Source organism: Manacus candei, unplaced genomic scaffold, assembly GCF_025592945.1.
Source record: "Manacus candei isolate 608988 ecotype Guabito, Panama unplaced genomic scaffold, ASM2559294v1 h1tg000018l, whole genome shotgun sequence".
Taxonomy (NCBI): Eukaryota; Metazoa; Chordata; class Aves; order Passeriformes; family Pipridae; genus Manacus; species Manacus candei.
In genome coordinates this window covers 16,665,485-16,684,184 of record NW_026138066.1, presented here as the reverse complement: position 1 = coordinate 16,684,184, position 18,700 = coordinate 16,665,485, and the positions used below count along the sequence as shown (strand labels likewise).

General features: G+C 48.0%; 1 protein-coding gene across 5 annotated transcripts in view; it reads left to right on the top strand.

Moving 5' to 3' along the window:
* The window catches only part of SLC6A12 (solute carrier family 6 member 12), a 49,920-nt gene that overhangs the window by 1,300 nt on the left and 29,920 nt on the right, over positions 1-18,700 (top strand). Inside the window, exons 3-4 of one of the 5 annotated variants that reach the window (XM_051784948.1) lie at positions 1,566-1,721; positions 15,681-15,877. In XM_051784948.1, coding sequence (XP_051640908.1) covers positions 1,681-1,721; positions 15,681-15,877 — 238 coding nt within the window. In that variant the 5' untranslated portion in view covers positions 1,566-1,680. Of the gene's footprint in view, positions 1-1,565; positions 1,811-15,428; positions 15,593-15,680; positions 15,878-18,700 lie in introns of those variants that run through there. The other 4 variants (XM_051784950.1, XM_051784952.1, XM_051784951.1 and 1 more) reach the window with 4 other exon arrangements.

Here is an 18,700-nt window from a genome sequence, read left to right as displayed (position 1 = left end):
AAGGCTTTCACCCAATGCCATTGGAAATGCTGTTGCCCTAGTTTTTCCTCTTTGGCAGCTGCTGATATGAGAGGCTGAACCTTGGACCTGACCTTTGAAGCTCTTTAACAGCCCAATTTTGCTGGATTCGTGGGTGCAGATGTGGCCCTTGCAGAGGGCAGGCTAGAATGTCCTGTGCCATATCTCTGCTTGACGGTGCTCCTGGGCAGGGCTATAGGAAAGTTTTGGTGCCCCAGGCCGGAAAGCAGACACCTTGCCTCTCAGAGGGTGCAGGTGGGGTGCAGTCCCATGGCATTACAGTGTGGTGTTACATCAGGCACTGCTGGAAGGCACTTAGGGCACTTCTGGAGTCATAGTCTCCATATACCTCTGCCTGCACTGATTTCACCTGGTGTGACTAGTCCTGAGCACCAACTGGAGATGGCTGAGCCTGCCCAGAGTCCGCCAGGTAGATCCCCAGCCTGCACCTGAGCAGGACACAAGGTGCTGGGCTCCCCATGCAGGGCTGAGCAGTGTGGGGACAATCATGGTGGGGAGCTCCTGCAGCTCTGCTCTGCTGCTCTGTGATGTCTGCACACACATCTGGGCTGAGACACTGTTGGCTCCCCTTGTCCTCCGTGTGAGAGGCATAAAGCAACATGGTGTGCCTTAACCTTGACTGCCTTTTGGGAGAGTTTTGCTTGAGTGTGCTTCCCTCACGCTCCCCCTTTCTTGTCACTGACAGCAAGTGCCCTCAGGCTGTGTTTTTGGGAGGTCTGGCAGGGTGTGCCCGCCTGGGGGAGTTTAGATACAACTGCCTACAGCAGTGTGATGCCAAATTCCCTGTGCTGCTCTCCCACCTCTGAACCATTGGCTGCAGTGCTGGCTCTTCTGCTCTCTTGCTCCAGTGGCTTTGCTGCCCATCCTTCCCTAACTCCTTGGCCGCCAGGCTCAGGCTGCACACAGGTGGCCAAGCCTTCAGGGCTGGCAGCCTCTGTCTCTTCACCCGACCTGCCCAGGGCTGCCAGGTGCTGTGCCTTGCTCTGTGAAATTGCTGCCCCAGTGAGGTGGCAGCTCTGTAGCCACCATGTCCCATCCTGCAGACTCCGTCCTCTCCCCGTGGGGCACCTTGGGGCTGCACCACAGGTTGCTGCCCCTCTGTGCCCCTGTGGGGCCTGTTTGCAGAGCGGGTACTGGAGCAGCACAGCTTTCACACTCTATGCTGTTCACCTGCTCTGCTCCTCCAGCCAGTGACAGAAGCTGTGCTGTCCCCTTGGCTGTGCACAAGGACCTCTGAGCAAGCCACGGGACATCAGCTAGACACCTCCAGCCACCAGGGAGGTGAATCTAGGGGCTCCCCTGGGGCCAAGCTGGCTCTGTGTCTATAGGAGACCTGTCACTGTGGTGCCCTGTAAGAAGGATGGATCCTGCTGTGGATGGGCCTCTTGCTGTGTTGCAGCGAATACAACCAGACTGTGGGCTGAGTGGAGGTCTCAGGAGTATCTCGTTTTATGTGAAGACTGGTTTCTGGCCATATTTACACCCCGTTTATGGACTTCATCAGTTAGTCTTGACTTTTTTTCTAGGTTAAAGAAAGAAGACCCCCATGTCTCTGTAGCTCAGAGCAGGCATGGTGAACCATGGACACTGACAGAGACTGATCTGGCCCTGAGAACAACAGCCTACACTGATTTTAGCAAGATGTTTGCCACTGATCCTCAGGAAAGTCCAGCCACTTTTAGGTACTTAGGAGGATCTCCTGTTCTGGCAGCAGAAGACAGGCCAGGAGCCATTTGGTACCCTCCTGAGCTGGGGGTGTGTGCTCTGAAGGGTAATGCTCTATAATCCTTGCAGCTTGTACTGCAGATGTACATGTCATTAGCAAACTCTCATTTGCTTCTTATCTCACTCTTTCTGGTGCCAGTAAGTAGCAAACTCTCTGACTGCAGAAGCATTGCTCTTATTTCACATTGGAGAAAATATAGGCAGAATCTGATCCTTGTAACAGCCTCCTGTGCCCCATGAACCTTGCTGAACAGATGCTTTGAGAATACCCTGCAGCCCACAGAATCTGGAAGTTAATTAGAAAGTGTAAAGAAGCCAAGTAGCTTTCAACAGTTCGAAACGAAAGGCATTTTAATTTCAGCTGCTGTCCTCTAGTTGATCAGCCTTTCTCATGCTACATCTTTCCTTGTCTTTTTGCAGCTGGAGTGAGCCATTCTCCAGCAGCACCTGGGTTTGGAAGCAGCCATCCCCGCTCTCTTAGATTGGCTGGAAAAGACTTCCTTCTACTGCTAATATTTTCCTGTCCATCTTGCAGAGATGACCTATTCCAGTAGCAGCCCCCACTCACTAATTTAACTGGGTTTGTTCCTCAAGCTGTACCTTGGCACTACTGTTCCTCTCTGAGCCCTGATTTTCTCTCTCTGCTCCCACAGCCGCCCCCGCCTCCTGCCATCAAAATGCAGTGCAGGATTTCAGCTGCCGACTAACTGCTGGCTCTGATTGTGCAACCAGAGAATTTTCTGCGTCCTCCTGCTCCTCCTTTTGTAACAGCCTGCTTTGCTTTCTGATTCCTCCCTCCCCACCTTAAATTGCAATTTATGTCCTTGGTTGCTGCTTGTTTCAAAGTGAAACCAAGAAACATAAATGCAGTGCAGCTGCCTGCATTGTCACCTGTGATTCTGCAGCCCAGGCAGCACCTACCAGTGTCCAAAGGAGCTTTAACACTGTGCTTCCTCTAATGAGTGCTATTGGCTCCTTTTTAAAGACATCTCTGTTTGCAGTTGTCTCTGTTTCACTATTCCCTCTTGAGATTGTCCTCTTCTCATTTGCCTTAAGATAAATCAGCAGAGGAGGTCAAACGGAGGATGTTAACTTCCCATCAGTAGAAGCTTCTGTCTTGACAGCAGTCAGGAACAGGCAGTAAGTTTCAGGAAGAAAAGCTTTAGGAGAATTGCCATTGGCTTCTTCCTCTGGTGTCAAAACTCCATGTGGCTTCACTCTCAACTTTCTCGTCTCTCTCTTGCTCCTTATCTCACCTGAAAAACTCTGAAAAAGCCCTTTTTTTACCCTGGGGGAGGCTGAGGATACCACCATGTTTTGCTTTCAAATGACACTTTCTCTTCATATGCTCCTCTTCTTCTGATTCCTGCCTCTCCTCTTTAGTGGCATCTTGTTTCCAAATAAAGCCAAAAAATGCTGTTCTCCTGCATATCTGCATTGTGTGTTCAGCACATCAGACACAGCGGGTGAGTGTCCAGAGCACTTCAGAGGTGTCTTTGCTTTTCCTTGCCTTTTGTGACAATACTTCAAGAATCCTGTGGTGGTAGGTGTGGGACAAACAAAGTCCAAAATTTGTGACCAGAGGGAGACTGAGTTACCGCATTCAAATGTTGAAGAAGGGAACTTGTTGGTCTATGTTTATGGATGCCTGCATGCTGCCTGTTCTCCTTCCAGAACCTGTGGGAATCCAAGTGTTCTTATTTTTTCAGCAGTAAATCTTTTTGGGAAAAAATTTGGCTGCTTCCATGCACCATGCCCAGCCCTGTACCATTTCACACAGAGCTGCCTGTTGCACTGGGCACAGAGGAAGCCTCCTACTCTGTAGGAAGATGACAGACTGCAGGTCACTCCTGTGAAGGGTACTCCAGGCCTGGCAAAAAGCACCTCCTCAAAGTGCTGAGGGCTGAAAATACAGCAAAGCACCTCTAGAAGAGACTGTTGAGTTCAGGGGGAGCTGAGAAGGGGAGGTGGTGGTGGTGGTGGTGAGTGGGATCAGGAGAGGGGTAGACTATGGATTGCATCAGATAGCATCTTAAAAGTTGGGAAAACTTTATGGCAGAGGGGAAAAAGAGGCTGGGAATGAAAGAGTCATAGGATTTTTTCCCCTAAAATTTGGTGAAGAACAGCAGAAAAGGTGCAGGTGAGCAGTGAGGGGCACAGTCTTTACTTTGAACTCATAGATTACGGAGAGGGGTATCCAAAGGGAGAGGAAAATGTCTGCCTGTCAGGATGTAACACAGTAGATGGCTGCGGCTGCCATGGGAGAACCAAATTGTTCTTAGCTGGAAACAAGAAGTTATTTGAGTCCCCATCTGGCCCCAGAACATATAGGGCAGGGGCACAGTAGGATTAGATGTTTAGAAAGAGAGCCAGGAGGTACATAAATAGGCTTCATCACAGAAACAGCAGGCAAAGCTGAGAGGGAAGTAGTGGGGATTTGTAATGCTGTGCATGGCTTTGTCTGGGAAAGGAGAAGCTGTAGTTCATGACATGAAGGACCAAAACTTTGGGCACCAGTTTAATCCATCATCTGTTCCCAGCTGAAGAGGTTTGACTTCATAACCAGGATGCTTTCCCCCTTCTTAAAATAGGAAAATGAAGCCACAGGTGCTGCATCTCCTCTGCTGTTCTGTTTGTCCAAGCTATGTTCCTCATTGCAGCATCACAATTCTATCCTTTGTGTTGGCCTATTGTGGTGGTTTCACTCTAGGCCTTCCTGGAGACCAACTTGTAACCAGGAAGGAAACTAGAAAAGTGACCACGGAAGTATTCCATGCTATTCCTTTACGTAACTTGAGGTATAAATAAGGCCAGCGGGAGGCATCTCGCTCTCTTCCTTTCCGGCGAGGTTCGAGAACGGCGGGTCCCTGTTTTGGTCTGGTTTATCTGGAGCTGAGGCCTACAGTGACTACCGTTATCTGCCACGCGTGAGGGGAGAGCCTTGGGCCGTGTCTAGCCATCCTGCCTGTTCGAAGGGAAGTGGTGAGATTTTTTTGCTAGTTTGCCTTCGGTCGGCTGGTTGGCTTGTTCGGTCCTTGCCCCTTTTTGTCCTTCTCCCTTCCCTTTTCCCCCCCCCCCCCCCCCTTCTGTGTGTGGTATTCTCCTTTTGTGTATCTGTCTCATATGTAATATATATATATATATATATATATATATTTGCTATAGCTTTGGCTGCTTGGTTTTCTTTTCCCTCTCTGGGAGGCGGGTCCTTGTTGTCGAGTTTCGGGGACTTGGCGGGAAGCCAGCTCGAAACTTGCACAACATTTTTGGTGTCAGAAGTGGGATATTTTGGTTAAGTTTGGCTTGTTTTGATAAACGTTTTTCCAGGAAGACAGCCAAGCTCGGTGTTGTTTTGCAAAACCAATCTATTGTTTTGGGAACAGGTCTGGGAACACTGCCAGAGTCTGGGAAAGCAGCCAAGGAAACTTTGTTTATATAAACAAAGGTTTGTTTTGGGATCAAGAAGAAATAATAACAAAAAACAATGGCTATTTCATTAATTTGTCTTATAATTCTAGCCACCTTTACACCTGTGTTAGGCTACCGTATAGGGAGACGTCCAGACCTTGAGGATGGATGGAACGAATTGCTTCCATCCTTTAATTTTGACATCGAAGGTTTGGTAAAGGAAATCCCCATGGTTAAAATTGGCTCTAATTACTATATAAATCTTATTGCAACAGTACTGTCATTGATAAAGGTACTGGAAGTGCTACTTAAACTTGGAAGAATGGGGTTCCGTTGCCTTCCCTCTTGTAGGAAAGATCACACCTCAAAGGGACTCGCTGGAACTTTGGAAAGGGCTGCAGACAGGCCAGTCCCCGGGTGGCATGGAGCTTGGGAAGATTTCGGTAGATTAGTAGGACATGTGTCACCCCCCATTAATTGGGAGTTCACACCAGAACAAATGTTTGATTCTGGTGAGATGGCCCACTGTTTGGCAGAAGGGTGTTTTTCCTACAAAGATCCGAATATGCAATTCTCCGCTTTGTGCTGGGGCCTGGCTAATGCTTATCGAGCTGCCATAGACCACCTTCAAAGGGGTAAGGTCGACACAGAAACCCAAACCACGCCACTTGAAACCAGTGATGTCCCTATTAGGTCCACAGAAGTTGGGGTCCAAACACAACTTGAAGTCAATGCCATTTCTACTAAGCCCACTAGAACCGGGACTCAAGCTAAGAACCGGAAGGTCATCATTGCCCCTATGAAGAAGAAGAAGACGTGGGTAAGAGAGATCAAGGAACTTACAGACTCATCTCCCCAACCAGAACGCACAGAAGAAAGAGAAGAAGAAGAAGAAGAAGAAGGAACAGAAGAACCTATCCAATTCACTCAAGATGTAGTGGACGAAGGAGCGGCAGCAATGGGAGAAGGAGCAACAGCAAGTGATGAAGGCGCGACTGCGAGAGAGGAAGTAGTGGTTGTGACTGAGGAAGGAGCGATTGGAAGAGAAGAAGCAGGTACCAGAGAGGAAGAAACGGTTACACGGGAAGGAGCACGTCCAAGAGAACTAGGGGCACGCCCAAAGGAATACAGAACAGCATCAAGAGAAAAGAAAGCAACAGTACAAACGGCCGGTGGTATATTGTCGCTTGATGATTTATATCCTGACTACACATTCAGTGTTACAAAAGACGCAAAGAAGGAGCCAAAGCATTCCCCTCAATTGGAGGGGGAATTATCCCTACCCCTCCAGACCCAACCTTCTCTTGGAGGTGTGAATGATTGGAGGAAGAGGCCCTTATCTCACCACGTGAAAGATTACTCACTACCTCCACCAGCTGGGTATCGCGAACGACGCAGGAGTCCATCCCCACGGCATGAATGGCATAGAAGTCCATCTCCACGGCGTGAACGACGCAGAAGTCCATCTCCGCGGCGTGAACGGCGTAGGAGTCCATCCCCACGGTATGAACGGCATAGGAAACCATCTCCGCGGCGTGAACAATATAGAAGCTTATCCCCACGGCATGCTCAGTCTCCACCTCCACATGAGAGATATAGGGAGGAAGTGGGAGCAGTCCCACGTAGGAGTGGAAGAGTAAAGAGAGAGGTGGAAAAGATTCTACGTGGGAGAGATGGACAAGAAATTATGCGAGAAAGCGAAATTACACAATCACTGACCACAAGAGAGCTTCGAGATTTACGGAGAGATTATATGCGCTTGCCTGGTGAAGAAGTCCTCACCTGGCTGGTGCGATGCTGGGACAAGGGAGCTGATAGTCATGTAATTGAAGGTGATGAAGCACGACAGTTGGGATCCATTGCTCGAGACCCTGTGATAGAGCAAGAAATGGGGAGGGAGAAAATGGCATCCAGTCTTTGGCTCCGAATACTCCACGCGGTGAGAGTGAAATACCCATTTAAGGAGTCCCTGAAGAGTTCTTCAAGAAGGTGGAGGACTGCGGAAGAAGGCATCCAATACCTACGGGAATTGGCCATGCTGGAGATCATCTATTCTGATCCAGATTATTATGATATCCAAGTTCCTGAGAATGTTCCCTGCACGCAACCAATGTGGAAAAAGGTAATTCAAGGTGCCCCTAAACCATATATTTCCTGCTTGATACCCGTATATAATCCAAAGATGGATGAACCAAGCGTGGACACTATGTGTGCTTGGATAAGAACCATCGAGGAAAATATGGAAGACTCCTTCAATCCCCTGTACCGACGCACCTACGATAGGGAAAGAACGGAGAGAGATTATGAATATTCCAGATATGAGGACGACCTTAGAGACAGAGAGGACAGAAGGTATAGAGATTACCAAGAAAGGCCAATGGGAAGATCACGGCGGGACCGACAAAGACGACCTCGGCCTAGACCTCGATCCTGGTCTCAATCTTGCTCACGGTCCCTGTCATTCACACGTCGAAGGAAAGAGAACTCTAAGCGTGGGTCACGTAACCAACTATGGGCATACCTTCGTAGTAAAGGAGAAAACATGAAGAAGTGGGATGGTGAACCCACTTCTAAGCTTGAAGCTAGAGTGAGGGAGCTGAAGCGAAAGAAGACTGACAAGAAAGTTGTCTATGTAGTAGACGGAGATTTCTTAGAAGAGAAACTGCGATCGCCGAAACACGAGAAGATGGAGGTCCACTTCGACAATGGCAAAAAGCCTAAGAAGTCAAAGTCAAACTCTGACGACGAATGCTCTGATCAAGACCAGTAGAGGGGCCCTGCCTTCTGCCAGGAGAAGGAGAGGGACCAAGAAGATAACCGGGTTTACTGGGCTGTGTGGGTCCGATGGCCTGGCACATCGGATCCTCAGAGATACCAGGCCTTGATAGATACTGGAGCCCAGTGTACTGTAATGCCTTCGGAGTATAAGAGTACCGAGACTGTTACTATTTCTGGAGTGACAGGAGGGTCTCAAGAATTGTCAGTAGTAGAGGCGGACATGAGCTTGACGGGAGACCAATGGGAAAAGCGTCCCATTGTGACGGGGCCAGAAGCCCCTTGCATCCTTGGTATGGACTACCTAAGAAGAGGATACTTCAAGGACCCGAAAGGGTACCGGTGGGCTTTTGGTGTAGCCACGGTGATTGAAGAGGGGTCCAAGCAATTGTCTGCCCTTCCTGGCCTTTCAGAAGACCCTTCCATTGTAGGATTACTACGAGTTAAAGATCAAGAAGTGCCAATGGCCACAACAACTGTACACAGACGACAGTATCGGACAAACCGAGATGCTGTGATCCCTATCCACAAAATGATCCGAAAGTTGGAGAGCCAAGGGGTGGTCAGCAGAACCCATTCACCCTTCAACAGCCCCATCTGGCCTGTGCGTAAATCCGATGGAGAGTGGAGACTGACTGTGGACTATCGTGGCTTAAATGAAGTTACGCCACCGTTGAGTGCTGCCGTGCCAGATATGCTGGAGCTCCAATATGAGTTGGAGTCCAAGACAGCAAAGTGGTACGCCACCATCGACATAGCCAACGCGTTTTTCTCCATTCCTTTAGCGGCAGAGTGCAGGCCACAGTTTGCTTTCACCTGGAGGGGCGTTCAATACACCTGGAATCGACTGCCCCAGGGGTGGAAACACAGTCCAACCATCTGTCATGGACTGATCCAGGTCACACTAGAGAAGGGTAAGGCTCCCGAACACATCCAGTACATCGATGACATCATTGTATGGGGGGATACAGCAGAAGAAGTTTTCAAAAAAGGACAGACGATCATCCAGATTCTCCTCGAGGCCGGTTTCGCTATCAAGAAGAGCAAAGTCAAGGGACCTGCCCGAGAGATCCAATTCCTAGGGGTGAAATGGCAAGATGGACGACGCCAGATACCAACAGACATAATCAACAAGATTGTAGCAATGGCTCCCCCCACAAACAAGAAAGAAACCCAAGCTTTTCTGGGAGCCATAGGCTTCTGGAGGATGCATATCCCAGAATACAGTCAGATTGTGAGCCCTCTTTACTTTGTGACCCGTAAAAAGAACAATTTCCAGTGGGGTCCTGAGCAACAACAAGCTTTCAGGCAGATCAAGCAAGAAATTGCACATGCCGTGGCTCTTGGACCAGTTAGAATGGGACCAGATGTAAAGAATGTGCTCTACTCTGCAGCTGGAGATAAAGGTCCCTCCTGGAGCCTCTGGCAAAAGGTGCCTGGCGAGACGCGAGGGCGACCACTGGGTTTCTGGAGCCGAAGCTACAGAGGTTCTGAGGCCAATTACACCCCTGTGGAAAAGGAAATCTTAGCGGCGTATGAAGGTATACGAGCAGCTTCAGAGGTAATTGGTACCGAAGCACAGCTCTTCCTGGCACCCCGATTACCCGTCTTGAGCTGGATGTTCAAAGGGAAGGTGCCCCCTACGCATCATGCCACGGATGCTACATGGAGCAAGTGGATAGCCTTGATTACGCAGCGTGTACGATTGGGAAGCTCAAATCGCCCTGGAATTCTGGAGGTTATCACAAATTGGCCTGAAGGTGGGAACTTCAGCCTGGCAGAAGAAGAGGAAGAACCAGTGAGCCGAGCTGAAGAAGCTCCGCCATTTGATCAGCTGCCAGATGAAGAAAGGCGTTATGCCCTTTTCACTGATGGTTCTTGCCGAATTGTAGGAAGGAACCAGAAGTGGAAAGCGGCCGTTTGGAGTCCCACCCGACGAGTGGCAGAAGCTGCTGAAGGTCAAGGCGAGTCAAGTCAATTTGCAGAGCTCAAAGCTGTCCAATTGGCCCTGGACATTGCTGAACGAGAAGGATGGCCAAGGCTCTACCTCTACACTGACTCGTGGATGATAGCCAATGCCTTATGGGGATGGTTGGATCGATGGAAGAAGATGAACTGGAGGCGTGGAGGAAAACCCATCTGGGCTGCTGACTTGTGGCAGGACATCGCTACCAGAGCGAAGAATCTGAATGTGAGAGTCCACCATGTAGATGCCCACATGCCCAAAAAGCGAGCTAATGAAGAACACAATAACAATAGAGAAGCAGACCGAGCTGCACAGATAGGAGTGTCACAAGTAGACCTAGACTGGCAGCAGAAAGGAGAATTGTTTCTAGCTCGATGGGCCCATGATGCTTCCGGTCATCAGGGCCGAGATGCCACCCACAGATGGGCACGAGACCGAGGGGTGGATTTAAGCATGGATGTAATTTCTGAAGTTATCCATGATTGTGAAACTTGTGCCGCTATTAAGCAGGCAAAAAGACTGAAGCCCCTGTGGTATGGTGGACGATGGGATAAGTATAAGTATGGAGAGGCATGGCAGGTTGATTATATCAAACTGCCACAGACCCGCCAAGGTAAGTGCTATGTACTTACCATGGTGGAAGCAACAACCGGATGGCTAGAGACTTTTTCAGTGCCCCACGCAACGGCCCGAAATACCATTCTAGGCCTTGAAAAGCAAGTTTTGTGGAGACATGGGACCCCAGAACGTATCGAGTCAGACAACGGGACTCATTTCAAAAATGAATTAGTCACCACTTGGGCGAGGGAACATGGTATCGAATGGGTATACCACATTCCATACCATGCACCAGCTGCTGGGAAGGTTGAGAGATATAACGGATTATTGAAGACCACTCTAAAGTTATTAGGTGAGGGGACTTATAAAAACTGGGACAAGAACTTAGCCAAGGCTACCTGGCTAGTTAACACCAGGGGTTCTGTCAATCGAGCTGGCCCTGCACAGGCAGAATCCCTTCACATTGTTGATGGAGATAAAGTTCCAGCAATCCATTTGAGGGGAATGCTAGGGAAAGCTGTTTGGGTTACCCCTGCCTCAGGCCAAGACAAACCCATTCGTGGGATTGTCTTTGCTCAAGGGCCAGGACATACGTGGTGGGTAATGAGGAAGGATGGAGTCATCCAGTGTGTGCCTCAAGGAAACTTAGCCTTGGGGAAAAACTAATTGTATGTCCTAAGTTGTGTTTTTACAGGAAGCCAGTCACCAGATGAGAGAGAGACCTGAACTAAGCTGTTGCTGGTATCCGGTGATGAGACAGTCCAGTGATGAAACAGCCATAAAATCAGAATTGTAATGGTGACTGAGGAGACCAAAGATCTGGACTGAACTGACATCTGTATTGATTTTCCAACGACGAGACAACTGTGCCGAGAGACCAACAAGAACTATATATATATATATATGCAAATGTGTATATATATGCGCGGGATGTAGACGAACGTGAGACATAGGTGTTGCGTAAAGAAATAGTATGGAATAAGGGGTGGAGAATGTGGTGGTTTCACTCTAGGCCTTCCTGGAGACCAACTTGTAACCAGGAAGGAAACTAGAAAAGTGACCACGGAAGTATTCCATGCTATTCCTTTACGTAACTTGAGGTATAAATAAGGCCAGCGGGAGGCATCTCGCTCTCTTCCTTTCCGGCGAGGTTCGAGAACGGCGGGTCCCTGTTTTGGTCTGGTTTATCTGGAGCTGAGGCCTACAGTGACTACCGTTATCTGCCACGCGTGAGGGGAGAGCCTTGGGCCGTGTCTAGCCATCCTGCCTGTTCGAAGGGAAGTGGTGAGATTTTTTTGCTAGTTTGCCTTCGGTCGGCTGGTTGGCTTGTTCGGTCCTTGCCCCTTTTTGTCCTTCTCCCTTCCCTTTTCCCCCCCCCCCCCCCCCTTCTGTGTGTGGTATTCTCCTTTTGTGTATCTGTCTCATATGTAATATATATATATATATATATATATATATTTGCTATAGCTTTGGCTGCTTGGTTTTCTTTTCCCTCTCTGGGAGGCGGGTCCTTGTTGTCGAGTTTCGGGGACTTGGCGGGAAGCCAGCTCGAAACTTGCACACCTATTCAGGAGTCAAAGGAGAGATGCAGAGTCAAAGCTCTGGTCCAGGTGTCCCTGGGGTGGAGACTGGTGACAGGGCTGAGGCTGCAGGCTGGCACTCGTAGCATTCCCTTCCTGGGGCTTGGTGACAGGTGATTACCTGATTGTGATCTTCCCCTTCCCCCACATGTGAAACAGGTCTAACAAAAGAGAAGTAAAACACAAATATTAGTAGAAATAGGCTGGCTCTTGCATCCACCTTACATTAAAAGAATAAAAACAAAGCATTAGGTAAGTCATCTCCTGCCATCTTCCTGTGACATCCTCAATAACCCAGACTTAAACATCATTGTACTTGATAATGTGCCCTGGACTGCAGCAAATTGGAATGTGCCAAGGACTGTGACAGATCAAACACATCTCATTAAGTATGTGTTACTTTTTCTCTCACATTTGACAGTGCGTGGAGCTCTGCTCCTCTCAAAGATGAGGAGGCTGTGCTGCAGCATCGGAATAAACTGATTAGCCAGCTGGCAGGCCTTGCTGCAGGCAGGCAGTGGGGAAAGGGGCCTTGCCTGAGCTTCAGAAGCTGAGAAATGGCTGGCAGGAGGACACGGTGTTTCCACCTCCCTATGCAGCCCAGCAGGCGAGCTAAGGGAAGAGGGCAAAGCTGGGACTGGGAGGATCTCTGTGCTGGTGAGCTGCTGCTGCAAGCCAGCATTTAGGGTGTGTGCCTTGATACTGCCTTCTTAAAATGTGGGGTTTGAGGTTTGTATGAGGCTGTTAGAGGGCTGATTGACCTTTACACTCATATGTAGATCTATATGTGTTAGAGCCCTTGCTGGGTTTGGGACTATGCAAGCCATACCAGTAAATAGGTGCTTTCCAGCATATGAACTATAAAGGGCAAGGGCTGGAGATAAAATGGAGATTGATTCCTTAGTGCCCTCACACATCTGCATTTGACACTGAAACTGGTTATGCCCCCTGCAGTACTGCCCATATATAAGCTCATATAGGAAATAACTCTAAAACCCTCTCAAATTTATAAGGGATCAGGATCTTATGCAATGTTTTCGAAGAGGCAGCTGTGTTAGCCTGGAGGATGCTCTTCACTGACCCCTGATTACTCTCCTCCTTGGTTTGTGCTCCCCTCGTTCTTGCTGCAGCCTCTATTACAGTGGTTGATGCTTTGCAGGAGATTCATCCCTATACGTTCAGAGTCCATGGATATCTGCTGATGATTTCAAAGCAAATAGGATGGGCCCTTCAGGAAAGCAGATGGGGGAACAAAGACTGTTGTTGCCTTGGGCACTTAGAGAGCAAGTGGTGTATTACACTGTGAGATCTGATTTCCTTTCTTTGCTTGAATAACAGAGGGAGGAAACATGTCTGTGTTAAAGAACTACTTGTTTTGCTGTGAACATTCATTAGAAGTTGTCTTTTCATACTCAAGCATGTTTCTTTGCCCGAGGGCCTGATATATCCAGAGGGTTTGCATTTAGGAAATCATTTCATTTACAGAAGTAAATGAGATACTTTGATAATGATGCTGTGCTGTGTGGGGTAAGTGCCAGCAGAGCCAACCAGTTCCTGTTCCTGCTTCCCCCTTGCCTCACTGGAAACTACACCAAAACAAGTGCTGTGGTGTTCCTTGGCTGCTGGGACAATTAGAAGTTAGAGTCTACATGTGTGCTTTTATTTCCAGCTAGGTCATATTCCCTGGTAGTCCCTACTCCCCATGAGATATCTCATGCCCTGATGCTGGTCCACAGGGAGATGACTGGAGAGAGACTAGGCATAAGGAGGGAGGGAATAGGTCCTGGTGCAAAGGGTGGATAGATAGATTTGGTGGTCCTATAAGGTAAAGGACATCAAAGGTGACAAGATCCTGCTCACCACTGAGTTGCTGACTGGGAGAGGTCCCTGGCCTGAGCTGCCTCCAGAGCTGTGCTTGGACTTTGCCTGGGAGAGAGCAAGTTGAAGTAGTCCAGAGCAGATCTGGGGGCAGTGGAAATGTTAAGCGGTGTGGGTGACGCAGACTGCTGTCCCTGTTGCTCCCCAGAGATGGGGATGTCCCCTTAGGTGGCACAGAAGGAATGATAGATGTGACATTAAAAAAAACCCTGGTGAACCACCAGCAAATTGAATCTGTAAGTTACTACTGAAGGAACCAAGCCCTGATTTCTTTGCAGTCTCAGATGCTGGAAATGGAAACAGAGATGCTGCTGCTTTGTTTCCGGTGTAGTTTCCCAATCCCAACATGGCAATGTGTATCCCTTGCTGATGCCAATCACTCTTTCAGAGGCCAAACTGTGCTTACTAATAATGCCACCAGTGAGATGTAGCTAAAATTAGGACCTCCCTGTCATGGTTCACCAGATTCCCTGCTCGTGTTAGGTCTGTGCTTTCTGTCAGGACTGACATGTGCATCCCTACCTCAGGAAACTCACTAGAGGAAGATTTTGAGAAGAATTTTTTTAGCTGTGACAGAGGAAGCTTTCTCTTTTCATGCTTTCATTTCTTCTTATAATCAACTGCCTGTAACAACATGAAAATGTTGTTGAAAAGAAGATTCAGTCTGGTCTGTGTGAATTTTGATTAGATTTAAAGTAACTAGCCAATAAAAGGACTTTGTGTATGGTAGAGAATTGCATCTTTTAACAGCAACCACTAACATTGCTTCATTAAGATGATGCTAAACGTAATGCAGGATTTAGTAGAGACTGGAAAATGTCTTAATTGTGCCACTCTGGAGGCCCAGCCACATTCAACATGTCTCCTCCAACAGTGACTTCACTCTGTGTTTCCACCTCTGGGCTTTTTCCCGCTGATATTTTCACTGCAGCACTGGACTTGTCTAATCTGAGAACTCCCTTGCCCGGACACGAAACACCTCAAAAGTATGAGGCCCTTTTGCTCACCCCAGGGGCTTTGTTTCCTTGCCCTGTATTCTTTGAAAGGTTAGGCAAAGGTGGAGGATTGGTGCTGGTACCTGCTTGTTAGTGAAGAGAGCCTGGGTCAAATAAGTGCCTGTGCACTGCTGCGTTGTCAGGCTGTGGTAGTGTAATGTGGTGTCCAGGGGGACAAAGACAACACTCCTACCAGTGCCTTGAGGTAAGATAGTAGGTTGTCCATTCTTGTTCAGATTATTAATCTTATTAACATTTCTCTCCTGCCATCTAAAACCAGACAGTTGTTGTATAAAGCACACTGGGAGAAGAAACTCCTTCTGCCTCCATTCCCTCCTTCTGCTTCAGCTCCAGCTCCTGTTCTCTTCCTCTGAACTGCTGTTTCCAATTTAACAGGCCAGGTTTCAGCAATGATGGAGGTGCAGAGCACTTAGTCAGGGGCAGATAGGAAGGATGAGGAAGGGGGCTGTGAGCAGGGAAGGGTGAATTCAGGGGTGAGTCCAGTAAAGGGGTAGTGTGGGTGGGTTCATCTCACCTGATCAGTGACCTTTCCTCTGTCTCTTCAGCACAGACATAACTTGGGGATAATACTTTGTGCTGACACTAAAGAAACCATTTTCTGGAGGATAATGGAACCTCAGGCTGACACAAGGAACACAACTATTGTGGTGACAGGTCCCCTCCCTCCCTCTTCCCACCAGCTTGTCCTGCAGTGGCTCTCTACATCCCATGTTCTCCTTTTCTTCTGTCCCACAGAGCCATGACAAGAGCTGTGCCTAAAGAAGGAGAGCCCAATGGGGCCATTGCAGGACCTGAAGAGACAAAAGTGGAGGAAATGGAAGAGAGAGGCCAGTGGCGTAGCAAAGTGGAGTTTGTGCTGTCTGTGGCAGGGGAGATCATTGGTCTGGGTAACGTGTGGAGGTTCCCATACCTCTGCTACAAGAATGGTGGTGGTAAGTTCACAGCATGCATGAGATGTTCTAGATCTGTAGCCATGACAAGAGATATGTGCATGCCTGAACCCGTTTCTCCTATGCCTCATGTGCCCCAACATGCACTCCCTTATCTTCTCCTCCAGCAAGTTAGCTCCTGCCAAAACCAGGAGGAATAAAAACTGAGGGGTGAATTCAGCTGTCCAGCAGGTACTGTTTCTGAAAGCAGCAATCTCAAGTTTGGATGCTGAATTAACTCTAGTAACTTCTTAAGGCCCTTGGGTATCTCAAGAAATTGGTGGTCTTTGGAAACTATCAAGTGCTGTGAATGGTCAGAAAGCCATCAGCAGCCTCCTCCTACACAATTCCCTTTTCCTACTCCCGGTGTCACCTCCACCTCTCTCAGGCCCTTCCTCACAGAGGAAAAGCTTAGATGGTGCTGGTATCCTTGCCAAGGCCTGATACTCCTTAGGAGGACATTTCTCCCTTTTTCTCAGGAGCAGTTCCCACAGCCATCAAACCACTACTAGGAAAACCCATGGAAGGGTTCATTCACCTTCCCCTTTGTCTCTTTGCATGGCTCTCCTTTTCCAGTAGCACTGCAGTAAGATCATTACATGGTTAAAAATTAAACTTTCTCATAACAATAAAATGAAACGGAAGGGAATAATTGACTGTCACTAACTTTTCTTGGTGAATCAAAATCAACTTTGTAAAAGAAAAGGAGGAATAACAAATTACATGTCAAATACAGCAATAACTTCTCTTTTGTTCTTGTTCTCTAGAGACACCTTGAAATAACGCTCTGGGACTTGCTTGTTTCCCCCACTTTAAAATTCCTTTCTCTGCAAACCATGCCACAAAGGTCTTTTTTGTCCAAGGCACCGTGAGCTTTCACGAATAGATGAGTGGTTCCACTGTAGTTTATCCCAGGACTTCCAAATTCCAAATCAAACAGGAGACAATACAATGAGTCCTCTAAAACAAAGAGGGGCTGGGTAAGAAATAGTTAAAGAAAATGGAATTGAGTTTTTCTTAAACCTGGGATGGTTTTTAGCAGATCCTCCAGTCTCCTTTTCCTATGTTTTGATGGGAGGCACTGGAGGCACCAAAAGCAAATCAGACCAGCATGGGTTAGTAAACACTGGGGGTGCCTCTGATTGAACAGCCCATTCTGCAGGGATGCTTTGAGAGAGGAGTCATGGGTTTTGCATGGAAAATTTCTTCCTGGGCTCAGATGATATCTTTGCATAGTTTATGCCTGTGGTATCCGTTTCAGTAGTCCTTGCAATTTGTATGATAATTAGTGTAAGTGAAAAGGCTACTTTTGTTCACTTTAGATACCTATTGAATAACTTTTTTTTTTTTTTAATTAAACTACTCTGGAATATCTAAAGCTGTAATTCAGAGGGCAACAAGGCTAGCCTTGGGAAAGATTAGGATGGGAGAGGCCTTCCCTCACAGCTCACATGCTGCCTTTGCAGAAGGTATGCCACTGCTGTACAAGGTACAGTTCCCTCTCCAGGGCTCTAGGGAACCAGATGGCTGACAAACTTGTGTGGGACAGGGCACTGTCTTTCCTATGACACTCAAAGATATTCTCATCATTGGAAAAGTCCTTGAAATGGCAAAGAAGGCATTTTCCACTTATAACTGTTGCATCCCCGTCCCTCCTCCCCAAACTGGAGATGGCTGTCCTGTCACCTTTCTCCACCTTCAGAGGTACTGAGATGGTTATAAAGCTGTAAGAGAGATGCCATAGAAACAATAGCACTAATTTGCTGTAAAGCAACCAACTGTAGCCTTACCTATGGCTGCACTATCAAATTTGATCTGATTCTGAACAGCATCCTGAACTTGCTGTTGTCTCATAAGGAAAAAGAATCTGTTTCTGGGGGCCCCTCAGTCCTCCAGCGGAGCAGCAAGTTGAGGAGGGGATCACAACTGGAGTTTCAGCTGGTAACTCCTCTGGGATGGTTACAAGAGACAAGGCAATAGAGGTTTAACAAAGCCCTCATTGCTCAGAGACCACAATGGGTCAACCTCTGAGACAAATGGTATCAGAGGAGAGAATCTGGAATCTGCTGAAAGACTCATCTGTGTGCAGGATGATAAAGCTGTCTTGCAGATTTGGCAAACAGATAGATGTCTTGCAGCACCAAAAGCAGCAGCTGCCTCTAGTTCAGCACATGCAGCTCCCTGTCCCTGCTCTGCAAACCTGGACTGACCCTGAGAACCAGCCTCCTTCCCTCTGGCCCCGGGTCTCCTGCAGCTACGCACAGCTGTGTTTAGGGGAAAATTTGGATGTTCCTTGTTATTGTAACATTGTTGGCTGTGCTGGTTTAAAAGTTAACCAGCAGGGGGAATGAACCCAACTCAAAGGAGAGATTATAAGTCAGAATAACAATTTATTAAAATAATACAGTAAGTACAATAATACAAACAAACAATTGGTCTCAACCCACAAAAACCCAAATGTATAACCCAGTACCCTGGGGCCTGAACAAAGTGGTGTTCCTTGGGCCCTGTTTGAGTCCAAAGTAAAGGGAGAGGGGAAGAACCTGCTGGTGGGAGAGCTGCTGCAGTCTGGCCAGAACTGGTGATCGCAGTCCAGTGGTGGTCTAAGTCTGGTTGAGAGCGATGAGATGCAGCCGTCCTCTGGATCCCACGAGTGGGTTGAAAAAATGTTCCAAAACTCCAAGATTATATATCCTCCAGTTCAGGCAGGAATGCTTGGTACTCCCCTCAGGGCGGGGAGTTCACAAAGGGTGTGAGGACAGAAACATCCTTCTATCTCACAGGCCTCTTAACACCTAGTTTATAGCCTGAGGAGTCAGGCTCTAT